Raw genomic sequence first — 17,742 nt, forward strand, 5'->3', positions numbered from 1 at the left:
CTTTATGCTAATGAAGCCCGGGAAATTCAAATCCCGGGCTTCATTAGCAAGTTCGGTATGCATACATTACCCCCCTAGTTCGAACTAGGGGGGTAGTGTAGACATACCCTCTGATAGCTTATGCTTATCAGATAATCAACTAGTCGCTTACATCCCTGCTCCCCATCCTCTGTGACCCCAGCACCTGCCCTGCCCTTCCCCCTTGTGCCCACCCTTTCTCTAGCTCCCTTCCCCATTCCCTGTCCTAACACTTTCCTCTACCCACCTGCCCTGCCTCTCTTCTGCCCTCTGGTAACTGTCCCTCCCCTCCCCGTGTCTGCCCTTCTGCTTCACCCCCACAATCCAGTGGCACCTGCACCTTCCCTTAGTCCTTGCACCCTCCTGATGCTTCCCCCTTCCCTCACTGCCCCTACCTGTCCAATACCTGCACTCCTTGCCCTCTTCCTCCCTGGTGCCCATCTCCTCACCACCCTCTTCCCCAGTTCCCCTCATGCCCCTCAGTGCCCTCACCCATGACTTGCTCCATCTCCTGCCTTCCTCAGGCCCGCCCCCCTTAAATCCCTCTTCTCCTGGCAATGACTCCTCCCCTCTCCTAATCCTTCTTCTTGCCCCCATTGCCCCTCCCCTCTCCTTTCCCTGCATAACCCTGTCCCCCTCCCATTTCCTACCCACACTGACACCTTCCCATTCCCCTTCCTCCCTCACTTCTCCTGCCCTTTCTCTTCATTGTCTCTTCTTGGCCCCCTGGCATTTGCCTCTCCTCCACCCTGCCCCCTTGGTGCCTTCCCCTTTCTTCTTCTGCCTCATCTTCTCCCCTCACCCCCACCTTCTCCTTAGTTCTCCCTCTGCCCCTTCCCTTCTTCCATCCTGACACCTGTACTTGCACCTGCCGGGCGAGGCAGCATGCCGGACAGCTGCCCTGCATGTCGGGACTCATGCCAGGGCTGCGGTGCTATTTTTAGTACTGCAGTCCTGGCCTCAGCAGTTGCCATGCAGCCATGACCCCAGCTGTTCCCGGGGACTGTGGCGCATGGTAAGCAGCTGCCCCACCCAGGATTGGATCTGGGCCCGCGGTGTTATTTTTAGTACCGCGGCCCAGGCTCCAGCTCCGGCAGCTGCCATATGGGCTGCATGGAGTCTGCCCAGTTTCTTCTGGGGTGGGAGAGCTACCTGCCACATGGCCCCACCCCTGGGAACAGCTGAGGCCATGGCTGCATGGCGGCTGCTGGGACCAGGACTACGGCTCTGCTGAGAGGGTAGGCAGGACTGAAATTCTTGGTGTGCACCCATGCAGGCATGCACCTTACAGAGAATCCTGCCAGCTACCTAAAATCATGCCAGTTGATGGATGTTGCTGAACTAGAGAGGTTCAACCTGTAAAACAGCCTTTTTATTTCTGAAAAAGTGAAAATTCTCTCCAACGCAAGCACAGGACAACCATATTTCCCAACTGAAAAACTAAGATAATAATGAAAACAATCATAGGAAGCATAAGGCAAAGGCATTTTCCCCAAGCATTATGATTTAAATATATACCAAAATATTAATTTCTCTTTAGAAGGTTTCAAATTTACAACTCTGTCAGGGTATGTCTACACTACCCTCCTAGTTCGAACTAGGAGGGTAATGTATGCATACCGCACTTGCTAATGAAGCCCGGGATTTGAATTTCCCGGGCTTCATTAGCATAAGCGGGGAGCCGCCATTTTTAAATCCCCGCTGCTTCGAACCCCGTGTAGCGCGGCTACACGGGGCTCGAACTAGGTAGTTCGGACTAGGGTGCCTATTCCGAACTACCGGTACTCCTCGTGAAACGAGGAGTACCGGTAGTTCGGAATAGGCACCCTAGTCCGAACTACCTAGTTCGAGCCCCGTGTAGCCGCGCTACACGGGGTTCGAAGCAGCGGGGATTTAAAAATGGCGGCTCCCCGCTTATGCTAATGAAGCCCGGGAAATTCAAATCCCGGGCTTCATTAGCAAGTGCGGTATGCATACATTACCCCGCTAGTTCGAACTAGCGGGGTAGTGTAGACATACCCTCAGTATTTCTAATTTTGGGAAAAAAACACCGCACAATACACATTTAGTTGTAATACTTTATATCATACCTTAGAGTCAAAATTCACACTTAGGAGACCATTTTCAGGATTGCGTTTAATTAGTGGTTGATCTAAATTAAACTGACAAACTTCATCCACCTGAGCTTTCCAGGCACCATAGACCTTCTCTTCATATTTGTCAAGTAATGTCAACAGCTCTATATATTTCTGATAAACTAAAGCTGTCTCAAGACTTGTCAGGATTCTGGAAAAGAAACAAATTACACAATCTATTTTATTCGTTAATAATTGACAATAACATTGCCAAATGTGTTTAGATGCAAAAATCTCACCTCTGACTTAGTTAAAATTTAAACAATGTCCTCTGTTTCTAACTATTTTCTTAGTTAAATCGAATTTCCTCATCCAAACCACATAAAAAGTTGGAGAGAGACCAAGAGTGAGAATGCATTGGACCAGTGTATGTCAAGTGGGTCATGGGCCCGCCCGGGCAAGCCACTGGAGGACCAGCGCTGTTTTTTTTCCCTCTAAGTGTCCATAGCAATGGAGTCTTGCAATTCCCATTGGCTACACTACACTGTTTCCAGTCAAGGGAAGTTGTGGGAAGCAGTGCTGCCCACTTCAAGAAACACTACATTAGACCTACGCTTCACTGAAAATTTAAAAAAAAAAAAAGCTGTGGAGAAGGGAGAGGGCTTGCTCCCTCACTTTACTCACTGGTGTACCTATTGCCCAGCATTCCAAAAGGCTGATTTTCACACTGATTATTCCACACTTATTTCAGAACTGTGCTGGTTTTTGTTTCACTATCAAAGTACACATATTTTTTCTTAGTGGAAAACTCCATCCATGGCGTTGTTTCATATTAAAAAGTATATACACTTGAGTCTCTAATATGGCAACCTTGGGAAACAGGATATGCTGGATTAAAGATTTTGCAGGGCACTGCAGGGTCTGGGGGTGAGAGCGCAGGGGTATGTCACTCACCTGCTGCCCCACACCCACATGAGGCTCCACTTTCCATGCCAATCTCAGACACAGCCCACACAGCACTGAGGAGTGGTGGGGAAAAGCCTCAGGGGAAGCAGCTCTGCATGCTGCCATTCCCCCACGTGGGGAAAACAGTAGTGGCAGCAAACAGAACCGCTTCTTCCTCTGAACGATGGGTGTACAGTAGAGGCTTAAGTGTATTGGATCTAAAGAGATAAGTCACTTAGTGCTTTGATAATTTAAATTTTTGCATCCTGTCACAAGGACTGGGCTTACCAGTGTGTGGCCTAGCATTTAGGTCCAGCTTGGGCTGGATGAATTACTGGACATCACATGACAATCTTTAATTAAAGATAAAGCCTTAATTCCTGGAGATTCAATGACAATTCTGGAGGGTGGCCAGCCCTCCAACATTCCCACCAAAGAAAGAATATTTCATCTCCAAGCCCACTGCATTGGCATGGCCTTGACTCAGGGCTCTTAGGGTATGTCTAGATTACATGGCTCCGTCGACGGAGCCATGTAGATGAGTTTACGAGACATAGGAAATTGAAGCGGTGATTTAAATAATCGCTGCTTCATTTACATCAAAATGGCTGCCACACTGTGCCGATCAGCTTTTTGGTGGCACAGAGGGGCAGTCTAGACACGCTGTGGTCGACAATGGAAGCCTTTGTCCGCTCTGGTATGCCTCGTGAAATGAGGTTTACCGGAGCAGTCGACAAAGGCTTCCCTTGTCGACCGCGGCGCATCCAGGCTGCTCCACTGTGCCGCCAACAGCTGATTGGTGCAGCAGCCATTTTGATGTAAATGAAGTAACGATTATTTAAATCTCCGCTTCATTTTCCTATGTCTAGTAAAATCATCGACATGGCTCCGTCGATGGAGCCATGTAGTCTAGACATACCCTTAGTGTCTCTATCTGCAAATCCTCTCCAAGTGTGAAGGAAGAATAATTTATGTCCCTCCCTCAAAAAGGAAATTTAGAAATTACAGGATCCCAGGCCTTCCCTCTTCACCAGATTCTGTCCCAGGACTAGAAGGAAAGCAGGGGAAATAAACATTCTGATTGCTTCAGAACTGTCTCCATAGGCCTGGGACACCTCCTGCCATTTGCTTCCCACAAGGCTTCAAAGGTCTTTACTTAAAGATCAACAGAAAATAGCAAAATAACAATCTTCAGCTCAGCTACACTCAGCTAGTAGCCTCTATCTTCACAGGGTAGCCCCAGCTTCACACTAGGCCAAGGTAACAGATTGTGATGACCCCACCAATTCAACTGCCCAACTTTAGGTAGGCTGCAACCTTTGATCAGCCCGATTCACTCCTAGTTCAGGACTCCATCTCCCTGGATTCTTTCAGTCCTCAGTCCAAGAGAGAAAGCTACCAGCTACCCCTCTCCTGGGTCTCCTCCCTGGACCCTCTCCTAGGCCTGGGGTAATTGCTGCTTGCAGGCCCCTCCTTTGCAGAAAAGGTTTCTGTTATGCCCTTGCTTGCTTGGGAGCTCTCAAGATAGGTCAGTCATCTTTATCTGGTGAGCCTCCCTTCTGAGCTGTCTGGTTCCCTTTAAAGCTTCAGCTGCAGCAAGCTCTGCAGGTGTAGTGGAGCAGAGTCTGCTCCTTAGCCAGTGTAGGTTTTAAATATCCTGAAGTCCCATTTAGGCACTTTTGAATGTTTTACCCATGTAGAATAATTGTTTGCTTTAACTGAATACAAGTTAGCATCATCTCAAAAGCTAAGGTTTCTCAGCTTTGCTTTGAGTGAATCATACACACCAAGAACACTTTTTACAAATATTAAAAAGTAATTCTGAGGTTATACCTATAAGAGGCAATCACTGTGTGTGTATCAGCATTTTCTACTGAAGGTCCCAACTCTGCAAAGAGAGTTGATTTGGCTCATGTCTTTATATGCGTGGATTTTTTGCAGATTCAAGCCCTAAAACTATTCCTCAACTTGTATTGGCATCAACAATTCCAATGCATAAACAAGGAAGTTAATCAAAAAGTGCCACAGTTGCAAAGGGGCCATATGGCAGCTTCCAAAACTGTGCCCAAAATTTCATATACATGCTATTTTGGTTTTAACATCAAAGATTAGACACATAGAAAACACATATACAGTAAACAGCCTGCAAGATTATCGTGTAATTTTAGAGGCTTATGTAGATCCTGGTCCACAACTGGGGATCATGGGTGCTATGTTAATAAAAATAAATAATAAAATTCTATGTGAAACCATTAAAATTTCATCTATAAATACAGATTTTTTACAGAAGTTACATTTTGAGTTCCTGTCAACACCAGTCTGATAACAAAATGTTTCCATCTCTCAAATACTGATATTACAGCAAAAATATAATGTCAAGTGAATTTGTTAAAGCCAGAAGGTCGATAAAGCAATATCGAGAAATCTGAAAAATGATATCATGTAAGCAATTCATATTTGATAGATTCCTAAGAGAAACAGACAACTTTCACATAGACAAATTACTTTCACCAATAATTGACAATGCCATGTTCAAGGGCTGTCAATGTTATAGTCATACATAAATAAATGTGAACGCTTACGGGTGTGACAGATATGAAAAGTTTGACCAGAATATCTGTATTCGTTCTTGGAGAGCTTTGGACCATTTAAGGTTTCCTGAAGTAAATGGCATATTTTTGTTTATGATTTCCTTCCCCTCTTCCACCTGCAAGTGTTAATATAGCAGAAATGAGTATATAAGCAATTATGAATTAGAGTTCATTAGGTGCACCTAACAAAAACAGGAAAACATTGCTTTATTTTGCTTTGCTACATACCTGCCTAATGTGCTCATCATACAAGTGTTTGCAATTATCCAGCTCTTCATCAAGCATCTGCAGTAAGATGATGTAATTGGGGCTAAAAATCTCCATGATAACAGGTTTCTCTAGAAAATAGCCAAAGATGGCTAAAAGCTATAAAAATTAAAGTGTGTCAGATTCCATCATTTATAATACTTCAAATATGTATCAAGAGTACCTTTTTAGTCTTATTTCCCACTGAAAATTCTCACACCAAAAATAGTATTCCTAAAGCAAATGGACCAGATCTTTATGGAACTACACCTGCAATTTGCACCAGTTGAGAATCTGGCCCTATATATTTGCCAATAGGCTATTAAATTGTACTAAAGTTCACTGCAAAAAGGTTGTGGTATAAATGTTTAATGCATGTCACTTAAAAGCTGAAGATGAGCAAGTAACTTTCCTAGACGCCTTTCAAAATCCTAGCCTGCGGACTGTTGTGATTTCTCTGATATCTTCTCATTTTTTCCCACAGTCCAGAGATCTTCCTCCTTTCCCAATGAGGCACTGGTCTACTGATCTAATGTGGTCCCACTAGTTTATCTAAACATTTAGTTTTAGGTTCCCTGATAGCTAAATGGTCACCTTTAAAGACACCATAATAGAGACTCAACTTAGGGTACGTCTAGACTACATGCCTCTGTTGCCAGAGGCATGTAGATTAGGCTACCAGACATAGGAAAATGAAGCAGCGATTTAAATAATCGCCGCTTCATTTAAATGTACATGGCTGCCGTGCTGAGCCGACAAACAGCTGATCAGGAGGCATACCTGGGTGGCATACCTTATCCCAGGAGGGATTTGCATTCCCTTTACTTACATGTCTGTACAGGTTGAACCTCCTAAATCCAGGACTCCCTGTTCTGGCAACACCCGTGGTCCAGCAGGGATCATGGGTAGGGCTGGACCAGAAAGCCCAACGCACCCAGGAGTGCTAGCCAGCCAGGAGTTCAGCAGGGAGAGTAGGATTGTTAAATTTAGATTAATTAACTAAATCAAATAGTCGATGGGATTTCCATCGACTATTCGATTAGTCTACAAGGGTGCAGGGCTTCCTTTCGAAATGTACATTTAAAAAGGAAGCCCTGCAGGGAGTGCAAGGCCAGTGGAGGACTCCCCCACTGGCCCCAGTCTCCCTGCAGTGCCTCAGTCTTTGAAATGGACAAGAGCCCCTGTGAGGCTTTTGTCCATTTCAAAAGGAAGCCCCCGCTGGCCCCCTGCTCCCTGCGGGGTTTCCTTTTGAAATGTATTTCAAAGGCTGAGATGCCTCAGGGAAAACAGGGCCAGTGGAGGACTCCCCCTGCTGACCCACGCTCCCTGTGGGGCTCCCGCTGGGGCTCTTGTACATTTCAAAAGCAGAACTGCAGCAGAAGTGGCGCGAGTGAAAACTGTTTCAGTTCCCGCTTGCACTGTTTCCGCTGTGCCTCTACCTCTCCTGCCCCCCATGGAGACAGTGCTTGGGAGGGAACCGGCTTTTCAGCTCCCCTTCTCCCCCCCCCCCCCCACTGCCTCTCTCTGATAGAGGGAGCAAGGGGGAGGAAGCAACTAGTCACGTAACAAGTCAACTATCTGATAAGCTTCTGCTTATGGGATAGTCGACTAGTCTCTTACATCCCTAGAGAGGAGCCCCACCACTGGGACTGTAGAGATCCCTAGCTGGGCACAGCACAACAGGGCAGCCACGGAGCCCCATCCCCAACAGAAGCAGGGTAGCGGTGGATGGGGCGCTCCAACCTGGAGAGCCCCAGCCAGCTGGCAGCAGTGGGCCAGAGCCAAGCCCAAGCTCTGTAGCAGGAGGGCTGGAGTGGAACCAGCTGGAGGGAGAGGCAGTGTCCTGGGAAGCCAGTGGCAGGGGACTTCCCGTGATCCGGCAAATTTCCTCATTCGGGACTGGTCAGGTCCTGAGGGTACCGGACCAGGGAGGTCCAGCCTGTAGTGTTAAAAAATATTAGGGCTGCTCTTGCTCCCACTGAAGACATTCACAAACTCTCACTTACAGGTGATGACCAACATTAGTCTCCAGCTATACTAGGATTTGAGACGTCCTAGTATAACCTCTGTAAGATTAACTGCACTCTTCAAGGTATTATAATAAGTACTTTATATTTATTATTCGTGAGTATTAGTGACTCAATATTTTTTCTGAATTAACAATATTCAGCCCCATAATCTAGAATAAATGTATAGTTATGTTTATTCAAAACTGACCTTGAATGCTGATTCTAAACCAGAACAGTCAAGAAATCCTACACAAAGGAGTGACCCAAGATGTCTGTCAAAATCCAGGATTTTGGTTTTAAACTCCACATAGTCATCTTCAAATTCCTATAAAATATATTTTAAAAATCCTGATTTTAATTTTAAACTACAAGACATTTTTAATTTACTGAAATGAATAAACTATTTACAGAAAAAACATCAATGAAGATTCCAAAACACAACTGAAATTGACTTGGTTAATTCAAATCCTTGGAACAAACAGTAATGTCTTAATATTTGCTTGCTTCTTAAATGGAGCTGGAAAAAAAGGGAGAAGGGAGGAGGCCAAATAAATTAAAATATATATTTGACACTGAAGGATACATGCTGGGAGATACTTAACACATACTTAACTGATAGACAAACCTCTGTCATGGATTATCTGTATGGTGTTTGGACCTGCCATGAGTGCAGGAGACTGGACCGCTCAAGGTTCCTTCCAGTTTTAGTATTCTATTATTCTAATGGAATGAGCATCTGAAAATGCTTTCTCAGAAATAAATCACTAGGGCCCAGATTCATTGATTTCAGTGGAAGTTAGGAGCCTAAATACCTTAGATGATTAGGGCCAGGGTAAATTCGGATTGACATTAAAGTCTCTAATGAGGGCAGCATCCACACTTCTTCAACTCCAAGGATTGCCACAATGTGGGGTCTTTTGACCATATATGTGGTAGACGTATCAAGGTGTATCACCAAGGATCTCTTCTTTAGGAAAAAACTGAAATTTCAGGTTATGAAGATGTGAATTCTATTTTGTGAGATATATGTTATTATAAATGTGTTGTGTAGATATGATTCCTGTTCCCCATATGAACTAGATACAGTACTGTCCGCTGAAAACAGTGCCAAAGAACACACAAATTGCAGTTGTGTACACTACCGCATCTCATAGATGAAGCTCCAAATAAACACAGCAAAACCTTCAAAGGATCCTAAACTTGGATCTGGATATTTGATCTAGGGATGTTAAGGACTAGTTGATTATCGATAAGCAAATGCTTATCGGATAGTCAGTTGATTAGTCGATCTGATAGAGACAGCAAAAGGAGGGGAGGAGAGGCAATACTTCAAAGTGGCAGCACTGCACAGCTGAACCTGGGATCAGCTGTGCGGTGCTGCCCCTTTAAATTCCACCTCAGCGTTTCAAAGTGGCAGTGCCGCACAACTGAGTCTGGGATCAGCTAGAGACTCCACAGCTAATTCCGGGTTTTGCACGGCATTTCAGTGGAACACGGGATCCACTGAAATGCCGTGTGGAGCCTGGGATCAGCTGGGAAATCTCCAGCTGACCCTGGCTCTGTATGGCATTTCAAATCAGCAGCGCAGCATGGAGCCCGAGGTCAGTGAGAGACTCTGAGTCTCCCGTTGCCCCAGGCCCCATGCTGTGCTGCCTCTTTGAAATGCACCAGAGCCCCCGCTGGGGACTCTTGTACATTTCAAAGCTGGCACCTGTGTGCAGCCCAGAGTCAGCAAGACTTGGAGTTCTGCATTCCTCCTTTGAAATGTACAAGAGCCCCCAGTGGGTCTCTTGTATATTTCAAAGGAGGAATGCAGAAGTGCCTATCAACTTGTCAAGTAGTTAATGGAAATTCTATTGACTACTCGACTAGTCAATTAACTGTTACTTACCATCCTTAATTTGAACATCAACCAAATGGTTTCCATGACTCTTCATTTTAGTCACATGCTTGACAAATAGGAGCTAACCATGTTGATTACTTTCTTTCTTTCTGAAAAGCCTTTCTAGCCTGTATTCTGAATGGTATATTCTTTCTCAAAACAAAAAGGTTACAAAAAGATCACGAAAATGTCACAGTTAAATTAATGTTCTTTGTTTCCACCAGATGGTGAGCTCTAAAGCACAAGTGAAGAAAACTTTCACAAGTAACAGTAGTGCATGTGACAAAGTCTATTCAATGGACAGGGACCTGCTTACTTGAAAGACAGCCACTCACTCCATGGTGTACTTCTATACTTGTGATCAGTAGAGGTATTCATGCTAGAGCCTTCTGATGTAAGGGAGCTACTGGCAGGACAGTTTGCTAGCATTGCTCTCAAATTTTGAATAAAATCTTACTGTACCCCCAGCCCTAATTTCAAGTAATTTTAATTTGTTAATGTCAGCACATTGTGGAAAACCCATTCCTTTTCCATGTCGTTTGATGGGTGTGAAGAGTAGTGGGGGATTTGTTTGATTATTCTGGCGCTCTAACTGTATGAAGCTATGTTGATTGGGCTCACTTTATTGTAACTTTTGAAAGCAATATTTAAACTGATGTACAGGCACCAGGGTCTATTAGATAGGCACTTTTCAAGGCATAAAAGAAAAGATTAATTTTTTTTCCTCAGACATTTTGACAGAATTCCTTTACATTCTTCCAAAGAAATTACATTACATTAAAAGATAATAATTGTATTGTTTGTCCTGGCATATGATATTATTGTTAGCCAAATATACGTGATATATGGTGGCACAAAATTAGAAAAGAAAACTGAGCTGTCCTCTATTATTTTATTGGGTAGGGGCTGTAAGGAGAGAAATGTCTACACATATCTTGAATGTGTGCCAACTAACTATACTCTTTACTTTCATTCCTATTCTGTTAGCCGTTTAGTCAAACAAGTTTTAACATGCCTAACTTATCCCTTTACTTATCAGAAAGTGGGATTTATAGGCCTCAAAATTCTGCTCAGATACTCAGTTGGTTTGAAAGTTTAAGTAAACAATAAGTCAGAGTCAAAGATACTCCTTAGTTAAGATAATTTGAGAAATCAGCAGCTACACTATATTAGGCCAAAATATAAAATGTTTTCTACATGAGAGCTTTCTAAACCACAGTATAGGTTCAAACTCTCTAGTCCAGCACCCTCAGAAGCTGACTGGTGCTGAATCAGAGAATTTGTAGGACCATGAGATGTCAACATGGTCTAGCAGCATTACCAACACTTTCACTGCTTGCTGGGTTCTTAGAAAACATTCTGGGGTGAATCAGATCTAAGTAACAGCACAGAACACTGAGAGTCAGGACTCGTGGCAGTAAACAAACTTTATGGGATCACTAACTAAAATCACGCCAGACCACGAATGTTGCCAGACTAGAGAGTTCCGAACTGAAGAGATTCAACCTTTAATATCTAAAAGATATCAACTAGTTATTGCTCAGATTTAGGTTAATATCTTGGTGCTCTCCATAAACAGAGCAGTTTGTAGATTTGGACTCCCCATCTGGCTAGTAATTCAGCTGAAAACACGGCTGGTGAAAGAACAAGAGTTCATGCACAGAAATCTATTTCCACTATGAATCTCACCTCCAAGCAGTCATTTCCTCTTGATTTTATTACAGTGAAGTCATCATCAGCATGTTCCTACTAAAATCAATGGCAAAGCTCTCATCAATTTCAAAAATAAAGGATCAGGCCCTAACTGTGATATCAGCTTTGTGAAGTCAGTCTGGCAGACTTTTGTGTAGCTTGGCCTTGAGCAAAACAAGCAACTGGGAGCAAACATTCCAAACTCAAGTCCTCAGTTCATAGCACAGCAGGCAGCCCCATTAGTTGCCCGCATCTGTGCCTGGCTAGTTATACAGACTGACCTAACATTCATGAATTAATAAATAACTTTAAAAACTAGGCATGTGACTCCATCACTTGCACCATTTTTTTAAAATAAAAATTGCTATGGATGATTTGTCAGACTCAAAGGGGGTGCAATCTGACTAAACTGCACAATTATTATGGTGCCTAAGCATGTTGGGCACCTTCTGTAAGGCATCACAGGACAGGAAAAAGAGCCTTAATGTCTGCTCATGTTGTAACTGAATGGAAACTCGGGTATGTTTACACATCAAAGTTATTTCGAAATAACTTTCCTAGAGTTTACACAAGCCATCCACTATTTTGAAATTAAATCAAAATAGCAGAGGGCTTATTTCAAAATTGGTAAACCTCATTCTATGAGGAATAACGCCAATTTCAAAATTGTTATTTCAAAATAAGCGCTGTGTAGACACTTATTTTGAAATAGGGGGCCTCCAGCCCTTCCCAGGGTGTCCTGGTGGCCACTCCGGACTCAACCAAGAACATTCCTCTCCCTCTCCCCACCCCGGAGCCCTGAAAGGTGTAGACTTTGGCCACAGTGCCTGTGCCAGTTCCAAGCCTGCCAGGCCAGACCCAGCAGTCACTGCCCCTGATCCAGTGGCCCCAAAACATGAGCCAGCAAGCCACTGGCAGCCAGCCCTCCACCGCTCCCCAGGAGCAGTCTACCAGCTCCCAGGGCCTGGAGAAGGCGGGTGATTTCCTGGTCCAGGGCAGAGATCATGGACCTTATTCAGGTTTGGGGGGATGCCCCCAACATCCATGATCTCCACACTAGATGGAGGAACATGGCTGTCTAAGGCAGGATAGCTGCCAGCCTGGCCACCAAAGGCTACATGCAAATCCAGGAGCAGGTTTGCATGAAAATCAAGTTGGTCCAGCGAGACCCCCAACCCTGAGCTTCCCCTCCCCGTTCTTTCCCTTGCCATCCAGCTCCCTGATCCCAGGTTTCCCCCTCCCCTCTCCCACCCTCTCTTCTCACCTCCTTTCCCCAGTCTCACCCGAGTTTCATTCCTCCCACTCCTCCCCCCGTTTTGTTAAATAAAGAGAGTTTGTATTCATGAAAATACATGTATTTTATTTGACATCAGGAAGTGGGGTTAGGGAGGGGTAAGTGGAAGGATATGAGGGAGGAACGAGGCACAAGCCCCCAGTGGGGAAGACCAGGGAAGCTCTTAGTGCTCCTCAGGTTAGAAGCTCTCCCACAGGGCCTCCTGGATACTGACAGGCCCCCAATGAACCTCCCAGAAGGCAGCCTGCAGAAAGTGCAGCCAGGCTCCCAGCAACGCATCCATGAGAAGCACCAGAGTGTTCAGGGGCAGCTCTGGCTCCATGTTGCAGAGTGCTGTGGTGTCCCAAGTGAGGGCAACCAGAGCATGCAAACACAAAATGCTTTGCTGTCCCTCATTGAGGTAGGCAAGCAAGCAGGGAAACTTGAGAATCGGCTGACCGGGATGGGGAGGAGGGAGGCGGGACGGGAGTGGGGGGGCTGGGCGGGTCCCTTTAAGCACAGGCCTCAGATAGCCTCATGCAGCAGCCACACAAAGTAACTCCTGACCTGATGCCCTGCTGGACCTGGTTCCGGCCAGCCTTAAGTGCGATTCAGCATCCACTCAGTGTGGACACGCTATTTCAAAATAGCCAAATGCTATTTCAAATGCATTTTGTGTGTAGATGCGTTATTTCAAAATATCTTGTTTCGAAATAAGTATTTCGAAATTAGATATTCCAAAATAACGCTGTAGTGTAGATGTACCCTCAGAGTTGCAAGTTCCATTATCTTTTTAGCATGATCATCTCTGTTAAATCACGTGCAGCTGCAAGTGTGGTCAGAGTCACAATAAAAGTTAAATTTGTTGGGTTTTTTTGCACATTTGAAAAATCTGATTTACACAAATGTTACTAAGATTAAGTCAGTCACATAAATGTTGGGAAACTGGGGTCACCAACACCATAAGCAAGTCCAACAAGGCCTCTTTGATAGCTGCTGGAAATAAAGTAATAAGGACAGGTAAGAGACTTTGCACAAGATGGACAACTAAATAAATCAGACATCTTTAGCAAAGAGTTTTATCATTTCCAAAAAACACTACATAGAAAATAGTCTGAACGTACAACAATCAAATGAGACAAACACCAATTGGGGAGGAGAATTGTGTGTGTTATTCCACATCTAGTCAATTAGAGAAACTCAGATATGTTTCTACCAATGAGATGTGACATATTACTATATCAGATTAAGTAGTCTAGATATGTGCTCAAAGAAGAAAGATTTTCTTTAGTCTTGATTGAGAACATAATCATGAGTCATGTCAATAAAACTGATCATTTGAGGAAGTGTCCGAATTTCCAGTACTTTATATATTAACTACACAAAATAAGCTGTGTATTGAGATGCATGTAGAACATTTATGAGGAAATAGCTTGACATAGCTCATATACTGTGCACTGAGTAAATAGTATGAACTTCGAAGCTTCTGCAAACACATTAGTTTTACCGTGACAGCTATTATTAAAGCTTCTTAGCATTACAAAACCCAAAGGCAAACATTTCCTGAAGACCTGAATAAAAGCAATGTTTTAGTGATAACAAGAAAAACATTACAGCTAATTGTTGCTTGTTCTTATTTTACTGTCTCTTCTTCAGTCAACACTAAAGCTGCATACAAAAGTAAGAATGCTCACCATAAAAAAGAAAGTTAATACTTTTTGAATACGCTTGAGTTAGCACTAAGCTGAAATGTCAATAAGCTTTAAATACAAAATGAGTGCTCTGATGTTTATTTTGAATGCGGCCTTTGCATAATCACTAAACAAGGAATCAATGTCTTAACAACTGATTAACTTACAACAACTTGCAATCTCCATTTCGTGAGACATGACAATAACTGAATTTTAACTAATGGCTTAGAAGGTTTATTAAAGAAGTTTCAATATTTAAACATGCTTTTTATATAGGGAGCATTCAAGAAATATTTTAAATGGGTAGAGACAGGAGTGATAGTAACTTAAGTTTCTTAGGCACTGCCATAGCTCAACCTGCTCCCTCCCTCCCTACCCCCCTCCCTCTGGGGTGGAGCTCAGGGCAGGCGGTGGGGGATTGTGATACAATAGTACCTGTAAGAAATTTAACTGAGGGTTGGAGGCCAGGGGGTTCAGGGAAGAAGGTTGGAGTGGGGCAGGGAGTGCAGGACTCAGGGTAGGGGGTTGGGGTTGTATGTAGGATGGAGTGTGGGATGGAAGTCTCAGGGCTGGTGTAGTCCCTGTTGATGACTCTACCCTGCACTGATCCTGTTCCAAGGTAAATGGGAGCTGTGGGGGCAATGGTCATAGGTATGGGAAGGGAGCTAAGGGTAGGTAGGGTGCTGCAGCATCCCTGGGATTGTGGCCCAGCACCTGGGGTCCTGCTGCTGGCCTCACATGCCCGGGGCTCTCCTAACGGTCCTGCATAACACAGTCCCAGCTGCCAGCCATGCTGTGTGCACTAGGGCTGTTCTGCCAGCCATGCACACCCAGGGGTCTGGCTGTCTTCTGGGGTCCCAGCTGCCTGACCCGCACACCTGGGACTCTCCTGGCAGCCTCATGCTTCATTCCCTGTGCTGTGTCAGGGCTGTCTGCCACTGGTCATGCACATTCAGGGGTTCCAGCTGTCTCTGCCACACTTCCGAGACTCTCCTGCCAGTCCTGCATGCCAGCCTCAACTTTGAGCAGCGGGGAGGAGGACAGAATTGGGCTGGTGGGGGAGGGGCCCTCTTTCCTACCACTGCACCACATTGGGGCGCACCAGCTAACTTTCACCTTTGGGTAGGGAAATACAACCTGAAGGTTAGATGATGCAAATTGCACACAACCCAGAATTTGGGGCAATGTAGCCTGTACCCTACTGGAGATACAAAGGGCTGTCAGAACACAGCAGTGCTTCAGCCATACCTACATTCTCTCATTCATCCCTTAGGGCTAGGAGAGAGGCATCATAAGAATCATAACACTGGCTTTCCCCTCTCCCTCCCCCCCAGAATGGTTTTAAGGTTTTCATACAGAGCAAAGTCTTATTGAAGCTAGAATCTAGTCCTAATATTTTGCCAGAATTTTAACCTGATCAGATTTAAGTTGAAGTTGAAGAATGTTTTCAATACTCTTATTAAAACAGTCTATTTTGCAACATGTATACTACGGACAAAACCTTGAGCTTCCATTAATTTCAGTAGGTTCAGACTTTCACTTTATCAATGTCAATATTATGAAAAAGTTAGAAAATAAAACCTAACAATTATCAGATTGTGCTTGCATGATTCTTGCATTTTTAAACAAATCTAAAATATTTCAGATATTTGCAAAAATCACTACACTACACAGTACTTCATTTTTGTTCCATCCTCTATTAATACATAAATCATCTGCAATTCATTTACGTAACCTTAGAATTTGGTTCTGTTCTAAAAAAGTGTGTCTGTAAAAAGGGCATCTCCTTACGTAACAGAGGTGTTCCCTGTGCATTAAACGTTCTAGCTGCTTTAGTGACAAAAACAATTAACAACTGAACTCTACTGCTAAAAGCCCTGCAGAACCCACAATGAGGATAAAGGAAGCCTAAATTCCAATCGTTTGCACCTGTACAAGCACAATAAAGACAGTGGGTTACAGCAGATGTCAGGAAGGCTAGAATCTGAAGACAGAAGAGTTACACAAGTGTATCTAACTTATAACTTGGCCCTGCATTACCGGTGAAGACACAAGAGAGAGAGAGAAACAAAGCTTAGTATGACTTTCAGAATGCAAGCAGAGTCTGCAGGAGTGGCATTAGAAAACGAGTAAAACTTCCATTGATTTCAAATAGGCCAGGATTTCCTCTCATGGAGGGAGAAACATGAAAACTCGTAGGCTACGTCTAGACTGGCATGATTTTCCGCAAATGCTTTTAACGGGAAAGTTTTCCGTTAAAAGCATTTGCCGAAAAGAACATCTAGATTGGCACAGACGCTTTTCCGCAAAAGCACTTTTTGCAGAAAAGCGTCTGTGCCAATCTAGACGCGCTTTTCCGCAAAAAAGTCCCGATCGCCATTTTCGCGATCGGGGCTTTTTTGCGCAAAACAAATCTAAGCTGTCTACACTGGCCCTTTTGCCCGAACAGGAGCAGCATAGTATTTCCACAAGAAGCACTGATTTCAGACAGTAGGAAGTCAGTGTTCCTGCAGAAATTCAAGTGGCCAGTGTAGACAGCTGGCAAGTTTTTCCGCAAAAGCAGCTGCTTTTGGGGAAAAACTTGTCAGTCTAGACACAGCCATAATGCAATGTGATCAGAGTGAAACCAGACAAAGCAGAATCTATCAAACGGTTAAAGGCTCCGATATGTAGGTGTATCAATCAGGTAGTAGGCTCCATGATATCCACCCAATTCCCATTCAGCTACACTTAACTCAACTGGTTCCTAAACTCACTCAGGGTATGTCTACACTATCCCCCTAGTTCGAACTAGGGAGGCTAATATAGGCATTTGAAGTTGCAAATGAAGCCCGGGATTTAAATATCCCGGGCTTTATTTGCATCTTCCCGTCCAGGCACCATTTTTAAATCCTCTTAGTCCGAACTAACTGCCCATGGCTACACGCAGCAGTCAAACGTTAACTCGAACTAAGTCCTTAGTTCGAGTTAACTGTTACACCTTGTTAAACTAAATTTAACATCCCTAAATTTTAGTCTTATTTATCTGTACATGATAGTCCTATTGAGTATGCAATGTCTATGCTGGCTCACTTAAAAAAACTATCAACATAACATACCAAAACAAATTTTTTAATTATGACATATCAAGATTTGGCACACTGAAGGTGAAAATATGTGCCTTTGTTGACAACAAATAAAATGCTGATATCTGTAACAATTTATTTTTAACTCTATTCCTCTAATTCTTTGAGATCCCATTAGACAACTTGATTACATACAAATTTGAAAGCATCATTGCAAAAAGGGGACAGAATTCTTTAAAAATAGAATTTTGGTTT

The 17,742-nt window shown here is 43.9% G+C and overlaps 1 protein-coding gene across 1 annotated transcript in view; it reads right to left on the minus strand.

Annotated features, from left to right (window-relative positions):
• Positions 1 to 17,742, minus strand: part of DNAH11 (dynein axonemal heavy chain 11) — a 190,061-nt gene that overhangs the window by 134,432 nt on the left and 37,887 nt on the right. Inside the window, exons 9-12 of the mRNA XM_089776661.1 lie at positions 8,093 to 8,209; positions 5,858 to 5,995; positions 5,621 to 5,745; positions 2,109 to 2,304 (exon numbers count right to left, since the gene is read on the minus strand). Coding sequence (XP_089632787.1) covers positions 2,109 to 2,304; positions 5,621 to 5,745; positions 5,858 to 5,995; positions 8,093 to 8,209 — 576 coding nt within the window. The remainder of the gene's footprint in view (positions 1 to 2,108; positions 2,305 to 5,620; positions 5,746 to 5,857; positions 5,996 to 8,092; positions 8,210 to 17,742) is intronic.

Source organism: Pelodiscus sinensis, chromosome 2, assembly GCF_052426305.1.
Source record: "Pelodiscus sinensis isolate ZL-2025 chromosome 2, ASM5242630v1, whole genome shotgun sequence".
Classification (NCBI taxonomy): Eukaryota; Metazoa; Chordata; order Testudines; family Trionychidae; genus Pelodiscus; species Pelodiscus sinensis.